This window comes from Octopus bimaculoides, chromosome 13 (genome assembly GCF_046866305.1).
Source record: "Octopus bimaculoides isolate indiv1 chromosome 13, ASM4686630v1, whole genome shotgun sequence".
In the NCBI taxonomy this organism is placed as follows: domain Eukaryota; kingdom Metazoa; phylum Mollusca; class Cephalopoda; order Octopoda; family Octopodidae; genus Octopus; species Octopus bimaculoides.
In genome coordinates, this window is record NC_142940.1 from 5,507,487 (window position 1) to 5,532,615 (window position 25,129).

The following is a 25,129-nucleotide window of genomic DNA, read 5'->3' on the forward strand; positions in this document are numbered from 1 at the left end:
TTTGAGTAACAAAATGGGAAAACAATTTATTAAAATACTAAGTATAAAAATTTAAATGTTAGAAATAATTTAAGTCATGTCAACTTGTTCGTCTGAAGAAGAATTGGGTTTCTCATTTTTCTTGGATATCATTTTAACACCTTCCTCTTTACAAGGTTCAGATCTGAAAAGAAGTAAAATATAAGACATTAAGACCTTTAACAAGTCATAGCCATGGTAACAATCAAGGTAGATACAACCCTTTATTCAAATACGGGTCCTTTTTATGAGAAACCCTCTCACAAACATCATCATCATCAAATATATTGTCAAACTGGTGTCCTCATCTTGATAGTGGCTTTTCACTACGTTTTGGTTGTTGCATACTCCAGCCATCTTCAGCTGTCTCCTTGGTGCATTACCTAGGATTGAACCCAGAACATCCAGGTAACTGCACTGCATTCCCAACACCTTTATCTATGCAATGCCTATAGGCAGTGACAGGGTGAATTTTTAAGGCTTATAAACCTGAGTTCAGTGGTGATGAGGTGTCTAGGTGACCCCTGAAGGTACAAGGGGGCTATAAGAGAGAACCTTTTAGAAAATATGCCATTTCCCTGTTAGCAAAGATTGAACAAGTGCATATCATTGAGATGGTTTTATAGAAGGATGCCCTCCCTGTTACTAACCCTTAATTTTTCATGTAAGGGATTTTTTTTTTTCTGTAAAGTCTGGTACTTATTCTATCATTCTCTTTTGCTGCACAACTAAGTTACAGGGGCATAAACACACCACTGCTAGTTGTCAAGCAGAGGTAGTGGGGGGGGGGACAAACACAGACACACACACACACTGAACTACCAAATCCACTCACATGGCTTTGGTCAGCCGAAGGACATAGTAGAAGACTCTTGGCCAAGGTGCCATATAGTAGGACTGAACTCAGAACCATGTGGTTGGGAAGCAAACCCCTAACCACAGAGCCATGCTTGCACTGATATATTTACTTTGAATATCAAACAATATAATATTTTACCTTATATATTTTGTACTTTCATTTATGGTATCAGGCATTGCTTTGCCTTTGGTCTCGTAAAGTAAAAGACTCAAAGCTCCTGATGATATTGACAAAAGACCAAGAACAATCAAAGGCCAAGGTCCTGGAAATTCTAGAATATAAGGAGAAATTGCTCCACCAATACTGGCAAATATACTTGCTGTTCCGAGTGCAATGTTTCTGAAAAAGAAAGGAAGTAAATCAAATAATTTGTTTTAACATTTTTATGTGAGAGTAGATCTTGTCCATGGCCTTGATGTCCAAGCTGTCACCCTGATTGTCCATCTGTTGTCATTCAGTTATGCGATGTGGCCAACCCATCTATATTTATTTTATATTTATCTTTAGTTTTGAGTAATTAACATGTAGAAAACGAAACTACAGGTCACCCTAAGTAATATCAATAACTTTTTATTTTCATTCTTCACTTTCATTCTTAACTTTTAAAATAATGAAGAATTTATTGATATAATTGTCATTCTAAAGTTGGAATTTGGAATATATATTAACATGGAATTATGATGAACACTTTTGACTTAGATCACTTTAAAATGGAACGTTTATATCACAGAATCAGGAACAATCTCAGACAAGTTAGTATTAAATAGGTAAACCTTACCTTACAGTGGTTGGGAATAATTCAGCGCTGTAAATATACACAATACCGAAAGCTGCTGTGGAACCAAACTTTCCTATAGTTGCCAGAGTTTGCTTCAACCAATGAAGATCTGAAATAAGAAGAATTTCATTATACCCAACACCCACATAAACACACATCATGCTTCATTCAGTTTCCGCTTAACAGATCCACTCACAAGACTGGTCAGTTCAGGGCTAAAATAGATGCTTGCTCAAAGCTGATGCTCGCATGGGGACAGCACAGGGTGGAGAGGACTTTTTATTCATGTCAACAATACCAGTTTCAGATTTTGGCACAAGGCCAGCAATTTCTAGAGAGGTGGGGGAAAGAAGAGAGGGGGAGAGAGAGAGAGAGAGAGAGAGAGAGAGAGAAGAGATGCAGAGACAATAAGAGAAAGATAGATTTACAAATCGGTAACGACTTACATGGAGGCATAAGACTGCTGGCTATGCATGTGACGCCACCGAGGAACATGAAGAAACAGAGAATCCTCTTCCTTCCCAGTTTTGATAACATGGGGATGCACAAGAGGTAAGCTGGTATTTCCACAAGAGCAGACAAACTGAAGTTCAAATAAATATTGCCAGCAAAATTCACAGAGTTTATTGACAATCCATAATAGAGCAAACCATTGACAAGCCTGGAAAACAAAAAAAATAACAGAAAATAGAGTAAATTGTAGAATTCATTTAAAAAGTGGTCTGTTATGTTGGCGGCAGTGGTGGTGGTCATCATCACTGTTGTTCTCATTGTCGTCATCATCTTTGTCATGGAAAAAAAATTCAGTCAAATAAAACAAAAATTAATAAAGAGGACCCCCAACATTCTCCCTAGTTTTCTACTCACCAAGCAAACCAAATATTCAGTGAAGTCTTGGACATCGTCCATGTATTTAGGAGATGAAGAATGGTATATGTTTTGGTGCTTTCAACATCAGATTCTTTTATTTTGGTGGTGAACTCTTCTGGAAGGGCACATTTGTTTAATTTAGCAATCCGCTTGATGATGCGGTTAACCTGGAGGAATTTTTTTCTGGTCATCAACCAACGGACAGATTCAGGAAGAAACCTAAATAAAAATTATCAAAATACTCAAATACTTAGGTTAATCCATTATTCAACGGGATTTGAGATTAGGAAATTTATATTAAACAGAAAAAGGAAAGGAATAAGATAGAAAAAAATGAATGGCATAGTGTACAGCTTTAGTTGCCTGCAACTCAGAACACAAATGCAAATGTATTGAGAAATATGTAAGTCTTAATTAATGAAGCATCTCCAAGCAAATTCATCAATCTATTTCATAAGGGTTCCAAATTCTGGCACAAGGCCAGCAATTTTAGGGGAGAGGGTAAGTTGATGTAATCAACTGCAGCACTTGACTAGCCACAGGTAAACAAGCAGGCAGACAGATTGACAGGTTGGCAGAGTGACAGATCAGTGGTTCCCAAAGTGGGCAGTATTGCACCCCATGGAGGTGGTGGAAAGTTCCAAAGGGGCGTTGAAGAAAAGTGGGGCAATAATGGGGTAGCGATTCATGTAGAAAGTGGGGTGATAATGGAGTAGAGGATTCATGTAAAAGCAAAATAATGTGAAATACAGTTGCTTTGAATTTGCTTTGGAAAGAGCCCTATGTTTGTGGTGGTTAGTTAGAGTGGGGGCACTAAGAATGTGACCCGGGTGTCAAGGGGGTGGGAGCCCGAATAAGTTTGAGAACCACTAAGATAGACAGACAGACAGACAGACTGATAAACAATCACAGTTAGATAGACAGACAAACTGACAGACAGGCAGGCAGGCAGACAGACAAACTGATAGACAGTGAGTTAGACAGGCTGACAAAGAAACTGATAGACAAAGACAGGCAGGCTGACAGACAGGCAAACAGACATATAGACAGATAGACAGACAGACAAGCAGTCAGACAGACTATCAAGCAGACTGTTACACAGATAGACAGGCAGACAGACTGACAGACAGTCACAGTCGGACAGACAAACTGACAGAGATAGACAAACAGACTGACAAAGTCAGATTTAAACTGAAGACAGACAGACAGACAGGCAGATGGTCAATAAGGTATCATGAACTAACTCGGTTACAATGTAATATGGCGTAAACCTTACCACCAATATGGTATGAAGAGGAGACAGATCAAACTGATAATCAGAACAAGATGGTGCCAGTCACGTACAAAATAGCTGAGAGCAGCTAAAAGTATTGCTGCCACGCTGAACACACAGTGAAGAATGAAACCAAACATCATTCGGTACTTCGGTCCAATAATTTCCATTACTGTAGAAAGAGAGAGACATAAAAGGTGTTAACATTGATGGTGGCGGCGGCAGTGGTGGTGGTAGTGGTGATGATGGTAATGGTGGTGGTGGTGGTAGTGGTGGTGGTGGTGGTGCTGCTGCTGCTGCTGGTGAAATAGTAAATTCATGATGGTGCTGTGGTAGTTGTATACTATACTAGGATATATATCTAGTGGTGGTGTCTAGTGGTATGGAATGGTGGGATTACAGTGTTGTTAGAATGATGTTGGGTGGCCAAAATTTGGTAAAATAAGTCTATGCTCTGATAGAGCATGATATAGTATGGTGATGCAGGCTTGGTTAAGTGGTTAAGAAGTTTGCCACACAATCATGTGGCCTTCGGTTCAATCCCACTGCATGGAATGCGTGGTGTGTGTCTTGTGGCTATCCCCTCCTAAAAAAAGGGGAATAGGCCTGAGTATATATATATGATATACATATATATATATATATATATATATATATATATATATATATATATATATATATCCTGCCCAAATATTTTACCTATTTTATGTTCAAACTGGTTAGATCTGGCTTCTACACCTACAATGTCATTTTAAAAATTTACATTCACATCAATAAAATCTCAAAGCTACGAGATAATACAGGATTAATTCAAAACAATGTAAATGAATGAGTATTATACTTGTCAGAGAAATCTGAATGCTAAAGGGATAAAGGAAAAAACGTGTTTCTTATATGCTTGGCACCAGGAAGCCAGGATTTAGCACTATCATTAAAAGCCTCTTCAGAGCTAGGGAGATATTTACAAGACACATATGTGATGTTGCATGACATATTTATAGAAGCAGTAAGGTTAGAGAAAGTTAGAAGCTACCTATGATGAATCCACAGGCATAGATGCCAGCTTGAGAGACACCTTGGAGGAAATATAATACAATGAACATCCATACATTATGTGATAAGGACACTAAGCAACCGGTGACCAGAACACAGAAGAGGGACATGAAAAATCCAAATCTACGTCCAAATCTGCAAAAAAAAAAAGAAAGAGAGAATGAGAAATAGAGGGAGAAAGAATATCAGAGAATAAAAAGAAAAAAAAAGATACGAAGAAAGAAAGGAAGAACTTCTAAAAGAATTTAGTGTTTCAAGACTGATTTTTCTGATTAGTTAAAAAGGCCTAAATTGATTTCAAGGCCAAATTTCGTAGAAGAAGTAGAAATGGTTGATTAACTTGTCTTCAGGGCATTTGTAGAGAACTTATTTCTCTATAGAGTAACAGTTTGTGAAGATTTTTCTCAGTTTTAATAAATAGTATGTTACTCTACCTTTGGTTGGGAAGCAAACTTTGAACCACATGGCCATACCTGTACCTGTACTTGTATGTACACACATACACACACACACACATACGTACATATAGATATATTTCAAATAAAAGAATGAGTTACCTGTCAGAAAGCTGGCCAAAGAGAGCACAGCCAAAGATCCGGCCACCCAAAAAGACTGCTTTAATATTACTGACAAACTTCCGTTTATCACAAACCAAATTGAACTGTGAAAATAGGAAAAAAAAAAAAATTAATAGAAAAAAAAAAATGAGATAAAAAATCACTTACTGTCAGCTCTTAATTAGGGATTTCATTTTCATAGAAAATTAAGAATTCCAGGGGTTTTTTGTTTGTTCGTTGTTTCCTGTTGTTCATTTAACATTTTTGCATTTAAACTGACCATATCAGGTCAAAGCATTCTGCCTGTTTTATGTCCAAACTGGCCAGATCTGGCCTCTCACACCAACCCTACAATATCATTCCAAACATTAACAGTTACCTCATCAAAATCTCCACAACTACCATCTAATGACATTCTTGTCAGATTTACAGTATTGTTGCTATTTATTGTAGTGAACTGTGCCTCCTCTTGTTATATATTTTTTAGTCAGGAGAGAAGGCAGTGTCATGATCTTTACAGAGCCTCCAAGACTAATGGAAAGGAAGAAGTTTTTAATTATTAATGGTGAGATACTATAACATATTTTCTCAGTAAACTTTCCTCGTGGTGGACTTTCTTCACAGTGAATTGATGGCAGTGAACTTAACGGTAACCATTCAAAGTACCAAGTGAAGGTGTTAAACTTAGGTAATGGCGGTCATGGTAAGAAGTAACCTCAGAATGCAAAGAGCTGAGACAAACATCACAAGGTACTAAGGTACCTGGTCTGAAATTCTTACAGTTCCATCAATCCACCATCTTGGATTGATTCTTTATCAGTCCTGACAGAATTTGAACTCAGAAAGCAGGGATTTGCATTAAATACCACAAGGCATTCTATCTAATGCTTTATTAAATCTGCCATATCACTGCATTATGTTATAGTTTTGTGGAGAGAATCAGTGAGAGTTCAATTGCCATCACATTACACTTGGACATGGTTGAAATGGTGAATGTGGTCATAGCACGGTTGAGTTGTTTTGTTGTATCCAACACTCAGATGTAGACTTTGTGTGACCGCATACAATGGTCACAAACTGAACAATTCATCAATAAAACAAAGGATAAATAGTTACTATCCCAAGCACCCATTGTGGGGCCAAATAAAGAGCACCCAGTACACTCTGTAAAGTGGTTGGGATTAGGAAGAACATCCAACCATGGCAACCGTGTCATAACAGACAGTTAGAGCCTGTAACAGCTCCTGTCAAACCATCCAAATCATGCCAGCATGAAAAACAGACATTAAACGATGTTGATGATGATGATGATGATGGTCAACAATACTTTTGATAACAGCCCAATAGAAACAAACCAGGTTGTACGATACAAAATTATCATTTTAGCATTCATATTTAAATATATATATATTACATGTTGGGGCTGGAAAGGGCAGTGTCCATGGTTTCTGTAGACCAATACTGGTCAGATTGATGCCATTAATGTTCTCTTGTAAGACAACACCGGACACACACGCACACAAATTTATTTATTCATTCATTCATTCATTCATATACACCGGGCTTTCACGTACTTTCCATCGACCAAATTTCATTCCCAAGACATTGGTCATCTGTACGCAATCTTCTACAACAGTTATTTATAAACAACAGTTATTTAATTATCTATTTAGTAATCTAGTTATCACAGTTATTTAGTAAATCTACGTCATTATTCTGGAATGTACAGCGAAGTCCCTGCTTTGTTTACATCTAATTACACTGAGATGTCTCCAGTATGGTCGAAAACCTCAAAATATTCTTTTCTACTCTAGGCACAAGGCCCGAAATTTTGGGGGAGGGGGACAGTCGATTAGATAGACCCCAGTACGCAACTGGTACTTAATTTATCGACCCCGAAAGGATGAAAAGCAAAGACGACCTCGGCGGAATTTGAACTCAGAACGTGAAAACCTCAAAATATTGGTTATCTTCTAGCGTTTACTTGTTTCAATCAATACAGTGTGGCCATGCTGGAGCACCACCTCGAAAGAATCGACCCCAGTACTTTATTAGTTTTAAAGCCTGGTACTTATTCCATCATCATTTTGCCAAACTGCTACGTTAATGGGGACGTAAACACACCAACACCGGTCATCAAGCGGTGTTGGTGTCCGGTGTTGGTGTCAAGCGGTCACTCACACACAGAACGGCCATCTTTCAGTTTCTGTCTCCCAAATCCATTCACAAGGCTTTGATCGGTTCGGGGCTATAGTAAGTGACACTCGCCCAAGATCCCACGCAATGGGACCGAACCCGGGAAGGAACTTACCACACAGCCACACCTGATCTTTTCTTTTTTCTTCTTTATATAACACCGTATAACTGTTTCTAGTTAACATGTTTAATGTCCCTTTTTTCTTTCTTCTTTTTAATATGTAAACAATTATTCAAACACTGGGCCGCTAGATAGGATCGACCTTGGGGCGAAGCGAACTTCTTAACCACGCGCTCGTAATAAAAATTAAAAAACTAAATTGTGGAAAATAACACGTGTAATTATATAAAATACTAAATAACACATAACGAAAACAAAAAAAAACCCATTGCACCCACACACACATATATGAACAGTAGTGGAACCTCTACTGGGACAAACAAAAAAAATAATAATCGAGCAAGAAAAGAACCACACATGTTTGTTTATAAATGGCACTCGGTCGGTTGCGACGACGAGGGTTCCGGTTGATCTGATCAACGGAACAGCCTGCTCGTGAAATTAACGTGCAAGTGGCTGAGCACTCCACAGACACGTGTACCCTTAACGTAGTTCTCGGGAAGATTCAGCGTGACACAGAGTGTGATAAGGCTGGCCCCTTTGAATTACAGGTACAACAGAAACAGGATGAAAGAGTGAGAGAAAGATGTGGTGAAAGAGTACGTGTTTTCGCTCAATAAACACTCACAACGGTCTGGGAATCGAAACCGCGATCCTACGACCGCCAGTCCGATGCCCTAACCATTGTGTCTCCACTGTATATACGTAAACACACATAGAAATATATACATAGTTTACCTCTGTAATTATTGTATCCCGTGGATTTGGATCTTCATAGATGTACCCATAGCTGCAATCGATAGTACTGAGATTTGAGTTGGCTAACATTTTGTCGGATATATTGTAGTCGTGATCATTGAGATATTGGTCCACATCGGACGACAGGTACTGGCTGCATTTATTACTTGCCTTAGTGACCAATCGGGCGTAAGATCTGTGGCTTATGTTACGATTTAATAAAAACGTGTCGTTGGATGGTGGGGCATTGCAGTAGAATTGCTGATCGGTAATCACGAAGACCATACTGAAGAGAACCCATGATGATATCATTACTGGGAAACAGATGAGGAGAAACTGCAGCTTCTGATATCGTCCGAATTGCCCGAGTTTTCTTAATACGTCGTCGAAATGCATCGTCTATTATCCTTTCGTTTTAAATATCCTTTGAAAAGAAATTATAAATAAATGTTGTTGCTGTTTTTACATATATATATAAATAAACAGATATGTAAATTTGTTATTAATTTTAAGAAAAATAGAAAACTTGTTTCATATCCATTGTTTCTCGGGGGGGGGGGGGAATAAATATTTGTTTTTATATTGGTATAAATCGATATATACTACTTTTCACGTGCGGAAAAAAAAATCGTAAGTTGCAACACTGATGTGTTTCATACGGAATCTATGTGGTATATACGTTTATATATGTCTATATGTTGATATATATATATATGTATATTTACGAAAAAATATCCACTTTCTAATTTACAAGCGAACAAACCGACAAGCGACAATGTTCAATGCGTATCAAAGTCATTAAGTATTTGGGACTGAGGGTTTAAACTAAAGCCGAATTTCAGATTCAGTTCTTAGGAAATGTATCACCACACTACAAGCCCTCAATATAATGATTAGAAGTAATAATGTTCACTTCGCGATCATTCTAATTAAGGCCTTGTCTCATAATCGTTGTTTCCCGTCGCTTCATTGTTGCTTGAAGTCTCACGGTGCGCGCAAGGGACATAACTGCACGACTACACAGAAATATTTATGGGAGTTATCTCCCATCTGTTTTCAAAATTTTTTTTTTTTTAGAGTACATTACTGAAGTCTTATGAATGCGGTTTGCAATAAGACATGGTAAAAGGACACTCTTATAATTAGACTCTATAACAAATGCATGAATTAGATTACCCAACTTAGATCTACGATAGACCTAAGATTCCAGTCCACAAAAACGTGTGAATTGGGGAAACGTCGATTTAGCGAGCGGAGACCACACCCGTTCACCATCCAGGTAGAGCCACAGATGCCTCAGTCGCAGCATATGTCTGCGCATCATCAGCCACGGCATCCTTATCCCACCCTTTAACGGTTGTTGGCAGCAGATAGAGTGCCTCGCAAGTGGTCCTGTGCCCTTCCACAAAAACCGAAAGAGCAGTCGTTCCAACTTGACCAGCCACGAATCGGGACAAGGCACGACGGTCAGGCGGTAAGTAATCACCGATGCGATGAACACATTGGCAACCTCCGCCCTCCCTTTCAGGGGTAGCCACCGCCCAAACCAGATCTGGGTTAGGTGGGTCACGCTACTCAATACCTCGCTCCGATTTTTCTCTATCTGGAGATCTGGCCCAAACCAGACCCCTAGCAGTTTAATCGGACCCTCCGTCCAACGTCCCACGACGCTGTTAAGACGTATCGATTTGCACCTCCAGGTGCCGAGTTGCAAACCGATTGACTTTTCACGGTTAACCATTGCTCCTGTTATCGATTTTCCACATCCTGGACCTCTCGGGATGCTCCTCGGCGCCTCCAACTTTCGCAGCAATGGCTCAAGAGACAATACACACAAAAGTGGGAAGGGACACCCTTGGCGAATCGAGCGTTTGATGTGGAATGCCTTCGAAAGGCAACTGTTCACCCATCCAAGCCGAACGCCGAGAGGACCGATGGTCAACCTTATCAAAAGCCTTAGCTTAGTCTAAATAGACCAGTGCCCCACTCGTGCCAGATTTGCTATTAATCCCCTCTGAGGTATAGCGTATAAGGTGGAGATTGTCCTGAATGGATCTGCCGGGAATGGCACAGGTTTGTGCTTCCTCAACGAGTCTATCCGCGACACGCGCCAACCTTTTCGCTAAAACCTTGGCCAAAATCTTCAAATCTGTATTTATCAGAGTGATGGGCCTAAAATTATCTACAGAATCCCCCTTGTTCGGGTCCTTTCTAACCAGCATCGCTACTCCCCGGCATACAGATCTGGCAATGAATCCATTCTACTGCCAGTTCGCAAAGATAGACTGATTCCACTGATTTTATCAGAGGAAAGGTCGATTGGTGAAAAACGTGAAAGAGTACGGCTCCAGTACATTGATACCTGGAAGAAAACAAAGCATATTTGTTTTGTTTAACCTTCATGTTTTGATAATGTTATTTTTAATCTATTCAAGACTTTAATATTGACGAAATGTGTTTGTTGTTGATTATAGTAAGATAAAATAATAATAACAATAACATCTCATTGTTGTAAAATAAGGCATTTTGAAACTACATACACGTCAACAGCAAAAAAAGCTAGCTGCGGACCCGTAGCTCTATAGGTCTTTTAAACACCAAAATTTTCCCCCAAAATTGGCCCTGCGGCTTAAATACTGATGTCGGGCAAACGAATAAATATATGTAAATAATATTTCTTCCTTCTTGGTGTTGATTCTTCGATGTTTACTGGTTACTCCAACGCGTGAACCAAACAAAAAAAAAGGCGTGTAATATGCAACACAGGCAGTAAACAAAAAATAAAATAGAAAAGAGTGGTGACATCTAGTAGAGATGACCCGGATGTTGTTCCTCTTCGATTACTATCGCAAATAGCAGTAACTTTCTTCGACTGAATACGCGTCTTTGATTGGTTAAAATTACTCAAATGCGACAACTTTAACACGAAATAACTTCAAAAATATGAAGTTTTGTCAAATATGTTCAAAGTAAAGCGTGTTCTGCGTGAGAAATTACACTAGTATACGAAATTTCAAACTGTTTAGTTTTTAAAAAAATAATTAGAAACTCTATGAGCCAAACTGAACAGATCCGATGGAGCTCCTATTCTAATAATAACTGTCAGAAGTAACAGAGAGACTCAGGGGTCGGGAATTTCATGCCTATGTAACCCATATAAGATTAAAAAACGGGGCTAGTTTAGCTATTCTCCGCAGAGTGAAAAAAAAATGATGAACGACCTTAATTGATTTTCGAATCTTATTGGATTCTCATCAGACGCATCAACATCAATTTGATCTATCCTAGAGAAACAAGCTGCCAATTCGCTTATATATTCAGTAGCTTCATGATCTGGAGGTTATCAATTTGCATACAGTTTGTGTTAGAACTTTATTTAATATCAGCGACATTAGTTGATGTTTATGCGCAATATTGAAATATTGTATTTCAAACGACAGTATATTTCCTCTGATAAGATGAACGTCTCCTTACTGGAACTATCCACTCTTCTCCCATTACAACCAATAATACCACGCACCACCACCATACCATTTATCGACACTGGTATAGTTGGTCTATTTATAAGGAACGCTGAGTGGCAAAGGTATCTCATAAACGTGAGACAATGGCATACGTTTATCAGATTGTGAAAGACTTCTAAAGATATCAAATTTTCCTTCACTGTGAAAAGGGTGCAAACGAAAATAGGTTAAGATTGATAAGAATGAAAACAATGAAGACGAGAGAGGAGGCTACAAAGAAAGTAGGAGCACATACGCATGTATATGTGGGTGTGTGCGCGTGTGTATGTATGTATGTGAAGGTGCGTGGCTTAGTGGTTAAGATATTTGACTCATGATCGTGAGGTCGTGAGTTCGATTCCCGGCGGTGCATTGTGACCTTGAGCAAGACACATTATTTCACGTTGCTCTATTGCACTCAGCTGACAAAAATGAGTAGTACCAGCTTTATCACATTCTGTGTCACGCTTAATCTTCCTGAGAATTACATTAAGGCTCCACGTGTCTGTGGAGTGCTCAACCACTCGTACATTAATTTCACGAGCAGGTTTTTCTGTTGATCGGATCAACTAGAACGCTCGTCGTCCTAACCAAAGGAGGACCAGTCTTAATATATACTATTTTATTAAAGCCGAAAAAGCTTGACAAACACTTACTCAGTCTCACGTGACCGTTCACCAGATGGTTGTGATGATACAGAATAATGAAATTTGATAACTTGTAAATATATAAATAATCAACGATTAAGCATTTAAATCTGATTGGGTAATTAATTTTTCAAAAATAACAGTGTCTGATTGGCTGCAAATGGGGGTTGATTACAGAGTAGAAATTAAATATAAGCAATTGTGGAATCGAAAAACATTGTGTAAAATCGTTAGGGTACGTTATGATAGTGTATATTGAACTGAGATAGGGAAGAAGATTAGACGCTGTCAGCCTTCGCATCTCTCATTGTGAGTTGAAAAGGGGAAGAATGCTGCCCCTCCAAAGCATGCAAGCATTACTCTCACTGCCAACCTTGGCGGGCATTTTCAGTCCTAAAAAATCTCAGATGTAGAATCTTTGAAATGTCTTACAGATCCCCACTGTGACCCAAATAGATTGGATTCAGAGAATCCGCGTCAGTTTCTTTTTGCTTTCTCTTCGATAAAGCTAGTATTTCTAGGTTTTGGTGTAAGTTTGAAGGTCCATGGCCTAATGCACCTACGATGATAGGCACAAACGAAAAATTATAGTCTGGGTACAAGAGTCGTAAGTTGGCATTTATGTATGTATGTGTGCATGTATATAAAAATACATACGTGCATATACTTGTGTGTGCGTGTGTGTGTGTGTGTGTGTGTGTGTGTGTGTGCATTGGAGGCGGTATTAATCGACTGAAAGTGACTCAAGGACCGAAGGTTTCGTACATTTGCACTTAATTAAAGCGCATTTCTATAACTTTCTTGTTGATTACAAAATATATAAGCATGTGTCCATGTATGTGCGTGTGTATACATACACATACACAAACACACACATATACACTGACATATATGTGCACACATTTATATATACATACACACACTATATAAGTACATTTATATATCCTTATACACACACACACAAACACTACACACAAACACAACCACTCACTCTTTCACTCATGCGCACATATGTTTATGCGTGTGTCAGCACGATCAACGGACACCTCTAGACATTCTCAAGGCCCCATCATCATTCGTTTCATCGAGACGTGTGTGTGTGTGTGTGTGTGTGTGTGTGTGTGTGTGTGTGTGTGTGTGTGTGTGTGTGTGTGTGTGTGTACGTGTGTGTCCTCGCGCGCGCATGACGTAAATATTGACATCGTTGTAAATATGACTGTCAAGTTATGGGATTGGTGAAATTACCTAAATTTGTAGCAAATCTCCCTATTAGTTCTTTGGTCACACACACACATGCATATGCGCGCACAAATCATGTACGGAACCTTTACGCGAGCATTCTATATGCTAGAAACAGCAGTCAAAATCTCCTTCAACTTACACCGTCAAATCATTTTCAAAAAGAGGATATATTGGAAAAAACATAATTTAGGAAAAAAATATGCACACACACACACACACTTATATTTGGGGATTAATTAAGAAAAAAGTAATAATTCAAACTATTAATTGGAGTAAAAAAGAAAATATCATTATATAACAATAATAACAATAGATTAAAAGAGCGCAGGTCAAAAACCAGGACGCCAAACAAAAAAAATATTTGAAATAAATACTTTGTAATCCGGAGTTGATAAAATTAGGTGTTTGTCAAGCAATTGAATTGATATAATTAATCTAATAATTCTCAAAACTATAAGGCCTTGTTACAATGTTAGAAGTAAATAAATACATTTGAAAGATCGATTATATATATACACCCGCTTTCAATTTTTGTTCCTTTATAACCTTAAGGAAAATTAATATTTTTTAATGAAATTTTGTATAGATATCTTTAATTCTGGAAAATAAAACTAGTGAACCCGCACACATACATACTGATTTCAGAGTTCAACACATGGGTAGCAATTTTGGGGACGGGTAAGTCGATTACGTTGAGCCCCAAATATTCAACTGCTACTTATTTTATCGATCCCAAAAGATGAAATGAAAGGCAAGGTCGACCTCAGCGGAATTTGAATTCGGAAATGCCGGTAAGCATTTGGTCCGGAGCAGTAACGATTCTGCCGGCTTGCGTGTACGCCCACTTATTATTATTTTTTTCTTTTTTTCACACTAAATTCCGATATAATCGTAATCTACACCATGTGGAACTTATTTGTAGAATATTTCATTTAAAAATATCCATTTTACAAATTGGTAGCACATTTGTGTAGGTATGCCGATAGTTTTACATTATCATTATCATCATCATCATCATCCACTAGCGTAGCTAGTGGGGCAGTTTAACAAAAAAGTAAATTGATTCTAACTGAAAACAGTGATATCCCATGATTTCATAAGGTGAAAATTTCAAAATAACTGGTGAAATCTATAATTTTACATACAGAACTCCATTGTTATGCCATGTAGTAATTTCGGTGCTAGTTATTGCTTCATCAGAAGTCACTTATCTTTTCTAACCACAAAAAGAACAGTTGCTGCTATTTATACTGCACACAAACCCGGATAGAACTAAATTGGTCAGTCTTAATTCGCTTTAGCAACGTGTATTAATAAACTGAAGCACTACCCAGTGTGTTGTGTGTGTGTGTGTGTGTGTGTGTGTGTGTGTGTGTGTGTGTGTGTGTGTGTGTGCGTGTGTGCATGTGCGTGTAAACAAATCTTATCTCAAATTCTTAACTAAAACTGCGTGAGTCGATCCATACTTTCATAACCTTTCCACGAAATAAAATAAAAGATATTCGAAATTTGGCCGGCATGCGAAATTCTTTTCTCACAAGAGTTCCGGACCCCAGTAATGAACTCATTTGCATACAGCCAAGTTAACAAACACACTCTACCAAGTAAACTCAAGACGAAGAACGGTGTTGTAAGTCGACCAATCGCCAAGTTATGCCTGATTTTAGAAGGAGACAAGTAATTTAGATTTGCATCTCTACCTATTATCGGATTTTGTTCGGGCCCTATAGGGTAAAGCTGTGGATGGGGAGAATGTGGGTAGAGGGTGATGTGCTAGCAACGCTCTCCCCTTACTGTTTTACCAAGTAAACAACACAAATAACTACGCAGAGGCAGCCATGGTTGAAACAAGAACAAGAACAACAAGCATTATCAAAAGAGAAAAGAAGCATTATCAAAAGAGAAAAGAAGCATGGTCATTCCTTACTCAAGTGACCTTATCTCATTCCCCCGTCACTTGTTATGCACTCATAAATTAGCTTGATAGCTGAACTCTGATTGGCTGTATGCAAATGAGTTCATAACTGGGGTCCGTAACTCTCGTGGAAAAAACATTTCGCGGCCGGAATCTCCTTTCATAATCCTCAGTAAAACACTAGTTTTTAGTTTTAGTTTCCAAAAAAAAAAAAAAGAAATGATAGCAAAATTCCGGATAATGGATTATTTGTGGTGGTGAACGAGAATAAAAATAAACAGTTCGGAAAATTATCGTTCAAAATATTTCTTACTGGAAATAGGTCCATCACTGATAAATATCAAAACCAATGTATAAACTATAAATAATAATCAACATAGTTTCGTTAATTAATAGTCAGTATTATGGTGTGGTAACGCTCAAGTTTGATTTCATTTCAAATGAAACGTATTTAAAAGTGAATTTCGAAATTTCTCACCCGATTTTAGTGGTTTGATTACCTCCACATGGTTCTTCTTGCGTGAAAAGTGGTTAAGGGCTGAAGGGGAATCGAGACAAGGAATGTGTTTCAAAGCGAGATTACTTTGTGTATGTGTGTGTGTGTGTGTGAACACCAACATGCGTACTATATATATATATATATATATATATATATATATATATATATATATATATATATATATATATATGTATATATATATATTATACAAGGTTAAGGATAAAATCGCTAAAATGTTTTTATCAAGTGGCCAGCGTGAAATAAAAACCATACAGGTAGCGATTTTATACTGATTTATAATCATATAATATAATTATATTAAAGGGTGCGTTTGGTTGTGTGTGTGTGTGTGTGTGTGTGTGTGTGTGTGTTGTACGGAGCGCGATACAATTAATGCTGTGATCGATATGACCGATTAAGGGTAAGAGAAACCGTTGATAGCGCAAACCCTAAGACAGGCCGCAAGTCCGATGCCCGAAAATGAAAAAAACCTCGTTATAAACAAATAATGAAAAGGGAGAAAGTATTACATGGAGATTCTTGTTGTGACTTGACAGATGACTAAAGAATCCGGTGCATTTTTTTGCCTACACTGTGTTACGAAGGAATAATAATAATAATAATAATAATAATAATAATAAAAGAGTACCTGTGTCGTCAGTAAGCCTAACTTCTTTTGTTTCTAAATTCGATGTCGTTTCGTCGTATACCTTCAGCGAACTTGAGTCAATTTAAAAAGAGACCGATTGCAGACGTCTGTGTGTGTTTATGTGTATGAGAGAGAGAGAGACAGAGACAGACAGAGAGAGAGAGAGAAAACGCGGGCGAGAGTCGTGCGTGTATGTACGTAAATGAGTTATTTGATGCATATGACATATAAACACTTTAATTGTACATAAAGTTTATGTTGGGGCTACACACTAGCGTAGCTAGAGAAGAGTGGAGGAGGCGGTCCGCCGGGAACGGCACCACTTTTGGGGTCTGCTGTAAGCAACACGTAATTTTTGTGGGGGGCTCGGGGGCGGCAAAATGAAAGAACGCCCCGGGCGGCACGCACTTTAGCTACGCTAATGGGTATATGTAACCTTTTCTTTTATTTGGAAGCTCGGTCTGGTTTCCATGTTTTTTTCTTTCTTTTTATCTTTTTTTTACAGTGTAAACTTGTCCGTACACATTCCACTTTCACTGAGTTTTCTTGTCTATAGTGTTCCTTCTTGTCCCTCTCCTTTATCTTTTCCCGACGAGTTCTAGAGCACCTGAGCACTATACAATAAAAACGATATTGTTCTGATAGAAATGAACTATTTACTAGTAAATATCTATTTAAGTAAAAAAAAAAAAAATGGCAATGTTACCCGGCGTTGTACGGGACAGGAGGCGCTCATTTATTTACTTCAGCCATTGGACTGCGACCATGCTAAAGCACCGCGCTGAAGAGCTTCAGCCGAACGAATCGAACCCTAAGTCTAATATTTTGCTTTATCTTTTTCGAAGCCCTGTACTATTCTATCGGTGATTTTTGTCGAAGTGCTAAGTTGTGAGGATTTGAACAACCCACAACCAGTTGTCGAACGTTAGGGGGTTACAAACACGAAGGTACACACACACACACACACACACACACACACACACATACACCACGCACGCACGTACACACAAACATACATACACACATACATAATCATACACATATCTTTTATCTTTTACTTGTTTTAGTCATTAGACAGCGACCATGATGGGGCACCGCCTTGAAGAAATATTAGTACTTATTCTATCGGCCTCTTTGACCGAACCGCTAAGTTACGGGGACGTAAGCAGACCAGCACCGGTTCAGGCCCACTTTTAGAGATGTTTATTGACTTAACCGGTTTCACTTTTTTAGAAAAAGATGATCGAAAGTAATCTAAAAAAGTGAAACCGGTCAAGTCAATAAACACCTCTAAAAGACCTTTGCATTTTCAAACCTTCTTTCATATATATATATATATATATATATATATATATTACCCGGTAGTGGAGACATAGACAGATCTGTATTGCTATTTTTTTTTGGTCTCGAGAACAGACTTATGATCAAAAGCGTTTGCCTTTCTTGCATGTATAGGATTATATAATCAAATATGTCCTCCCTTATTTAAAACAAGTATGATCTGAGAGAAATATGGTAACTGTTTCTAGCATATCGAAGAACAATGAGAATTTCTCGGTGTCCGTAATTTATTTTATAAATACAAGGACTTGTATACAACTGAAATATTGATTAATATTTTATTGTTATCGTATTCTGCTAGTCGGCACTTAAGTAATTACATTTCTCATGTCGTCCGTTTTTTGTTAAAGCAGTCGATAAAATCTCATTCGTTGCTATGTTGCATTGTTTGCAACGTTTAGTCATTGGCGGTTAGGCATTAAAAAGTTTGTTTCGCAACCACGTAATTTCCGGTTCAGGACCATTTTGCGACGTCTTGGACAAGAGTCTTCAACTTTCGCACTAAGCTGACAAAAGTTTTGTGAGTGAATCTATCTATCTAATACTTGTTTCAGGTCATTGGACTGCGGCCACGCTGAGGTACTACCTTCAGTTCGCTGCGATATGGCGCTTTGGGTGGACGACGGTTCCCTCGTTTCTTCCAGCCTGTGCGCTTGGAGGAGCTGGACCACCGACAACAAAGTTCTTGACATGGTTAACGGTTCACCTTAGTGAAGTGTCAGGTGGTGCCTGTAACGGTACTTGGCTGATCCAACGCCTTAGCCTCGCTGTTGCAAGCAATAATACCGCGAGTGTTTTGGTTTGCTTTAGCACAGGAATGGGAAACCCCCGCCCGCGAGCACATTTTATTACGCCTGCAGGCCGATATACTCGTATATACGAAATATAATAAATTTTTCAATTATAAGATTTATGCAATTTTCATAACCTATTTTCGACACAGCTCGCGTTTCTACAACGCCGCAGGTAAATGATTGAAACAAGTAAAAGATAAAAGATTGTGTTCCTATATCAACTATGATCTTCCCAAGCAAATAAATAAGATCGCCATATGGGCGATCTTACGGTATGATTCCTAAATATCGGTCTTTTCCGTAAAAAGTGTCTTCGGCGATCTTTACCAAAAATCGGCCTTTTCCGTAATATCCACACGATCTTCACTACGGTGTTAGGGTTGGGGTTAGTGTTTAGGGTTAGGGTTAGGGACGGAACTCCCTAACCCAAACCCTAACCCTAAACCCTTCAAAATAAATAGCGCTCTCTGTATGTCTTTCGCTTTTATGGCGTCGTTTCCCTGTTTCTCTCCAACACTTTTTACGGAAAAGACCGATCTTTGATAAAGATCGCCGAAGACACTTTTTACGGAAAAGGCCGATATTTAGGACTCGTACCGTAAGAATTTAAGTAATGCAAAAACAAATAAATTCTATTTTTGTTTTTATTTGAATAAAAAAAACTTGATAGCTGTCAATATCCGTATCTAAAAAAGCACAACACACAAACAGACGCGCGCGTACCCCTCCCCCTTTTCTTAGCTCTCCTGTGTGAACTTTCTGTCCGGCAGTCGCCATGATAGATCGCTGACCACAACATTCAAATTTTTTTTCTCCGTGTTTTTCTCCTTATTTCTTTCTGTTGAAGAGCGTAGCTCGAAACGTTAAAGACTTTCTCTATTCCCGAGCGTTAAACTAATACATCCTTTTGTTGTTTACACCACCTGTCCTCGTCTGTTGTTTTTTTTTTCGTAAATTCTCTCATATATATACGTACCCACACACGCAATGACATTATGCATTAAGTGTCAGTATGCTGCTAGAGGGAGAAAAATAAACAAAACTTGATGTTTAATATATGTTAGAAGTAGAGAAAAATATTTAGTCAATAGAAGGCGAACACACACACACGCACACTCGCACACACGCACACACACACACACACACACCATGGTGGCGAGCTGGCAGAAACGTTAGCACGCCGGGCGAAATGCTTAGCGGTATTTCGTCTGCCGTTACGTTCTGAGTTCAAATTCCGCAGAGGTCGACTTTGCCTTTCATCCTTTCGGGGTCGATAAATTAAGTACCAGTTACGCACTGAAGTCCATGTGATCGACTTAATCCCTTTGTCTGTCCTTGTTTGTCCCCTCTATGTTTAGCCCCTATGTGTGTATGTGCCAGTGGAGGCGCAATGGCCCAGTGGTTAGGGCAGTGGACTCGCGGTCATAGGATCGCAGTTTCGATTCCCAGACCGGGCGTTGTGAGTGTTTATTGAGCGAAAACACCCAAAGCACCACGAGGCTCCGGCAGGGGATGGTAGCGAACCCTGCTGTACTCTTCCACCACAACTTTCTCTCACTCTTACTTCCTGTTTCTGTTGTGCCTGTGGTCCAAAGGGTCAGCCTTGTCACACTCTGTGTCACGCTGAATCTCCCCGAGAACTACGTTAAGGGTACACGTGTCTGTGGAGTGCTCAGCCACTTGCACGTTAATTTCACGAGCAGGCTGTTCCGTTGATCAGATCAATTGGAACCCTCGTCGTCGTAAGCGACGGAGTGCCAACAACAACAACCAAAAATGTTTATTCACTGTTAGAAAGTAATGTTATAACTTTTTTCGGTTCTTTTAGATGAATTAGCAGTGAAGGAAGGGTTGTTCATAGAATATAGGTCTAGGTTCTCCAATTTTTGAAAAAAAAAAAAAAAGAAACACTTGTCTCTTGTGATTAAATACAAAATAACAAAATGTGAAGAGGGGAGGTAACTACTATTTTTGTTTTGTGCTGCTTTCCGTTAGATGTCGCGTTGTTTTGACAGTCAACCAATCAGAATCAACTACTAAAATTCAAATCATTTTTACTCAACTTAATGTGCTTGTTGGATATCCGAGTTTTGCTGTTGAATTGTTTATTTTGAAATTTTAACGATTAATTTTTATCAATCATGTCATCCCATCAAACTGCTTACAAATGTACTGAACGCATTGATCCTAAAATCAAACGTCGTCTTCGTCGATCGCAAGAATGGCAAAACAAACGTGATGAAATGGTGAATAGAAGGCGCAAAATAGGAGTAATGTCTCCGTGTACGGAATTTGATCTTTCCCTAAATTCTCCTGTGTTGGAAAATGCATTGACGAAAACTTCCGAGGACAAAGAAAACAAGAAAATAATCCGAGAGAATAAGAAACAACAGAAATGTAAGTTTATATTGTTTTTACAACATAAATATTTACATCATTATGATGGAAGTACATAGAAAATGTTTGAAAAAGTTTTGAAAATGTGTAACTTGTCATTTACCATAGTAACGGTTCTTTTTTCACGCATGAATACATGTGGAGAAATGTATTTGGTATCTTGTTTCTTCTGTTAATGAGCTTAAATATTTGTAGTGTTTATAGTCGTCGTTTCCCACTCCCCACTTTTTAAAAATTTATTTCTTCTGCCTTCATGCAAGTATTCCATTTTGTGTACATGTCACATACCATCCTTCATGTTCATGAAATTTTTATGGATCAAAATTCATTGATGAATATATTTTTGAAGGCGTTAAATTTATATACATATATATATTTGTATATATAATTTATGGGCGGCACTAGTGTAGACTACGGTTCCCGTCGATTTATTTTCATTGTCGAGTACTTTCGTTCGTTAAATACTAAATTAAGGAAACATTAGTTTCTTGATCGTATCCCTTTAACGGAATCTACAGTACCTACTTTAACATAAAAGCACTCTTAACTAAATGAGGTTCCGCACGAGTCAACGACAAAACCTCAACAAGGTCGTTCGAACGGCAAGTGGCAACCAAACCTCCCTCAAATCAAATCTTTCTTTAAAGAAAAAAAAATAGAGAAAGAAACACTATATAATGTAGTTCTAGATGCAGTCTCTGGGGAAAAAAATGGGGATCGTATGTATATTTGTTATGTTTTTGATCAGAGCTGACCTGGGTTTAAGCAATTACATTCGTAAAAATCAAATAAAAAGGAAGAAAAAAAAAATCATCATAATTGTAATTTACTTAGTCGAATGTATCTATACAATTTCTGTTAGAATTATTTATTATTAAGAAAGTAATGAGGAAACAAAACCAGGAGACGGAGACCTTAAACTTGTTTTTGTTGGATCGTTAGTCTTGGCTTCACAGCTATTTTTTTTTTTTGTTTCTTTGTGGGTTGAATCTCGTTGAAATAACAAATATTTTTTTATATAAAGCAAGCAACCTTTAGACCGTAACCTACTTTGTTTTTGTTTGTTACCTTGATCAAATGATTGTTTCCTCAGTATTACTTAAATACAGAGGTCTCTTAACGGTACTACTTAAATACAAGTGTTGCGTACAAAACATTTTAAATGTACGCTGTGTGGACGTGTAATGACACCCTAACCTTAAAAATTAACCCTCCCCTTCATATCCGTTACGTAGATGCATCGGCACCTCTGTGTTTAAATAGTACCGTTTCCTCTTCAGTAAATATGTCCTAAATATCAATTTACAAAACAAAGATTTCTGACCTTGAATTATTTTTCCTTTCTCCCAACCGCTTTTAAATCAAACATCATTAACAGGTCAATATTACTGTCTTTTTTTAATGTTTTATGTGTTTCTGAAAGGGGGCGGGGGAAAGAAAGGATGGGTAAAAACGCATAATTTTTGTTGATTAATAAGTTTCAAAAGATGCAAAGTTAAAAGAAATACCTTTGTCCATATAATCTCTTGCCAGTTACAGTTATTAATTTACAGGTGTGTTGGGTGTTTCATACCTCCATGCTCCTTAGTCCTCACTTCTACTCATCTTGTACTCTCAAGTTCCACCTCTTCACACTTTATATCTTTGATCGCTCCTATCGTCTTTTCTAAATGTGAGTAGTTGTGTAGCCCCTCTTCTGCAGCGAATCCTGTTCTGCTCTAGCCCCCTTTTCACTTTAATTCCTCATCTAGCATAAAGCCGACCCTTAGGGCTTGTAGTCTTGCAAACTACATGATAGCTCCTACTATCCTCCTGGCTTGCCAGTCCAACCCATTTCCATTTACCAAACCCACTCACAAAGCTTCAGATTAAAATTTGAAACTTGTGTTTATAGGTCTCTAGTTTCCGTACTGATACAGTTATTTCTCACTATCCATCAACCCCATCAGAATTAACCTAGAATTTAACTTTTTTTTTCTTTCATTTCAAATTTCAGTTGATTGCAAACAGCCCCAATGTATGTTTTACTCAATTGTCTTTTGTTATTTAATGATTTCAGTTGCGGAGGGGGGGAAAAATGTTTTCTCTCTCAAACAAAAGGTCAATCTTGAAATGTCAGACTTCCCACTCACCCATGCCATCTTCTTCCTCCACACCATGCAAACTTAATCCAAATTCAAGACTATATCTCTTTACTTATAATGTTATTGGTTCAACTTGATTCAAAGCTCTTCAACCACGCTCAAATGGTGCCCTTAACGTGCCACTGGTATGTACATTGTCTATGGTTACTGACAGTATGTGTCCTTTAAATAAGATTAAAGGATCGCATTTGGAGCTGGCATTATTTTTTTATCACAACAGGCAGAATACTGGTGGATTATATGTCTTAGTCTTGTCCGTTGATGGCATATGGCTTAGTGGCTAGATTGTTAGGGTCATAACCAAAAGGCTGTAGTTTCAGTTCCTGGACTTGGCAGTGTGTGATGTGTCCTTGAGCAAGGTAATTCATTTCACATTTCTCCAGACTTCTCAACTTTAAATGAATACCGGCTTAGAGCTTCTGCAGCCTTCTCTCTCTCTCTCTCGCTCTCCCTTTAGCTGTCGCATCCTTGGTTCTCCACAAGAGCTGATGAGGAGTGTCTGTGTCTGCTCATGACTTAATAGGCACCTAAAGCAATTAACAAAAGCATGGTACATTTTACCAGCTCATATTTATTGGTGAGTGACAGCTACAGCTATTTTAGTCTTGTAGTCTTTATCTTCAAATTTTGCCTGACATCTTTTTCTTTCATAAGATCTTTTCATGGATTCTTCTCATTATTATTATTATATAGGCAATGAACGGCTGAAAATGCTGCAGAAATGGAAGGAAGAGAAAGAGCTGCAACGGAAGCAGACAGCATTGGAGAAGGCAAAGTGTAAGCCCTTTGTTGTGACAGTCAGCCGACAACCCGCTAAGTCTGCCTTCGATATTAAATGGGAACAGAAGTTACAGAAGGTAACAACTATTATAAGCTTTTCCTTTATTGAAATGCCCTATTTATTCACATTGTTTTGAATTAATCATCCGTTATCTTGGAATGCTCAATGGTGACAACGCACCTCTCTTCGAAGACAGTGATGCAAAACAACGAAATGATAGGAACCATGGGTATAGAATTGATGGGCCGCGGGTTTTTGGTCTCAAACAAGGCTCAGGCTGTTGATATTTTTGTGTGGAAGTGTGACGGGAACAGTCTGATCCCAATTATTGAGAGAGAATGTGAAAAAGGTTTCTGTCTTAAATCCACTCATGAGGTTTTAATTAGCCTGGGGCTATAGTAGGAGACACTTGCCCTAGGTGTCAAGCAGTTGGACTGAACTCGGAACCATGTGGTTGGGAAGCAAGCTTCTTAACTCTGCAGCCTTGCATGTGTCTATAATGTGACATAAAAATTGTAAAAGAAGATTTTCGTGTTGGTGCTATGCAAAAAGCACCTGTGCTGGCATAATGTGATAAAGCACTGAATCTCGCACCACATGCCATAGGACACATGGTGGTGCCATGTAAAAGCACCCAGTTCACTCTGTAAAGTGGTTGGTGTTAGGAAGGGCATCCAATTGTTAAAACCCATACCAAAACAGATAACTGGGGCCTGGTGTGGCCCTCTGCCAGGCCAGCTCCTGCCAAACCATC

General features: G+C 38.4%; 2 protein-coding genes across 18 annotated transcripts in view; one reads left to right on the plus strand and one right to left on the minus strand.

Moving 5' to 3' along the window:
- On the minus strand, nt 1-23,305 carry LOC106872420 (organic cation transporter protein). Of its 4 annotated transcripts, none has more exons than XM_089361434.1 (10): nt 22,959-23,305; nt 8,464-8,887; nt 5,409-5,512; nt 4,832-4,986; nt 3,802-3,970; nt 2,523-2,744; nt 2,102-2,316; nt 1,656-1,764; nt 1,016-1,216; nt 1-163 (listed from the first exon to the last, which is right to left on the minus strand). In XM_089361434.1, the coding sequence occupies exons 2-10, from the start codon at nt 8,857-8,859 to the stop codon at nt 70-72; spliced, it is 1,665 nt and encodes a 554-aa protein (XP_089217560.1). In that variant the 5' UTR covers nt 8,860-8,887; nt 22,959-23,305; the 3' UTR covers nt 1-69. The 4 variants fall into 4 exon arrangements, with proteins under 4 accessions (XP_089217560.1, XP_089217559.1, XP_089217561.1 ...); XM_089361433.1 differs by lacking the exon at nt 22,959-23,305 and adding an exon at nt 16,919-17,798; XM_089361435.1 differs by lacking the exon at nt 22,959-23,305 and adding an exon at nt 16,249-16,321.
- LOC106872425 (uncharacterized) overlaps nt 21,104-25,129 on the plus strand; it is a 16,684-nt gene continuing 12,658 nt past the window's right edge. For all 14 annotated transcript variants that reach the window (XM_089361418.1, XM_089361419.1, XM_089361424.1 and 11 more), the window contains exons 1-2: nt 21,104-21,450; nt 24,288-24,451. In XM_089361418.1, the coding sequence (XP_089217544.1) occupies nt 21,195-21,450; nt 24,288-24,451 (420 nt within the window). In that variant the 5' untranslated portion in view covers nt 21,104-21,194. The remainder of the gene's footprint in view (nt 21,451-24,287; nt 24,452-25,129) is intronic.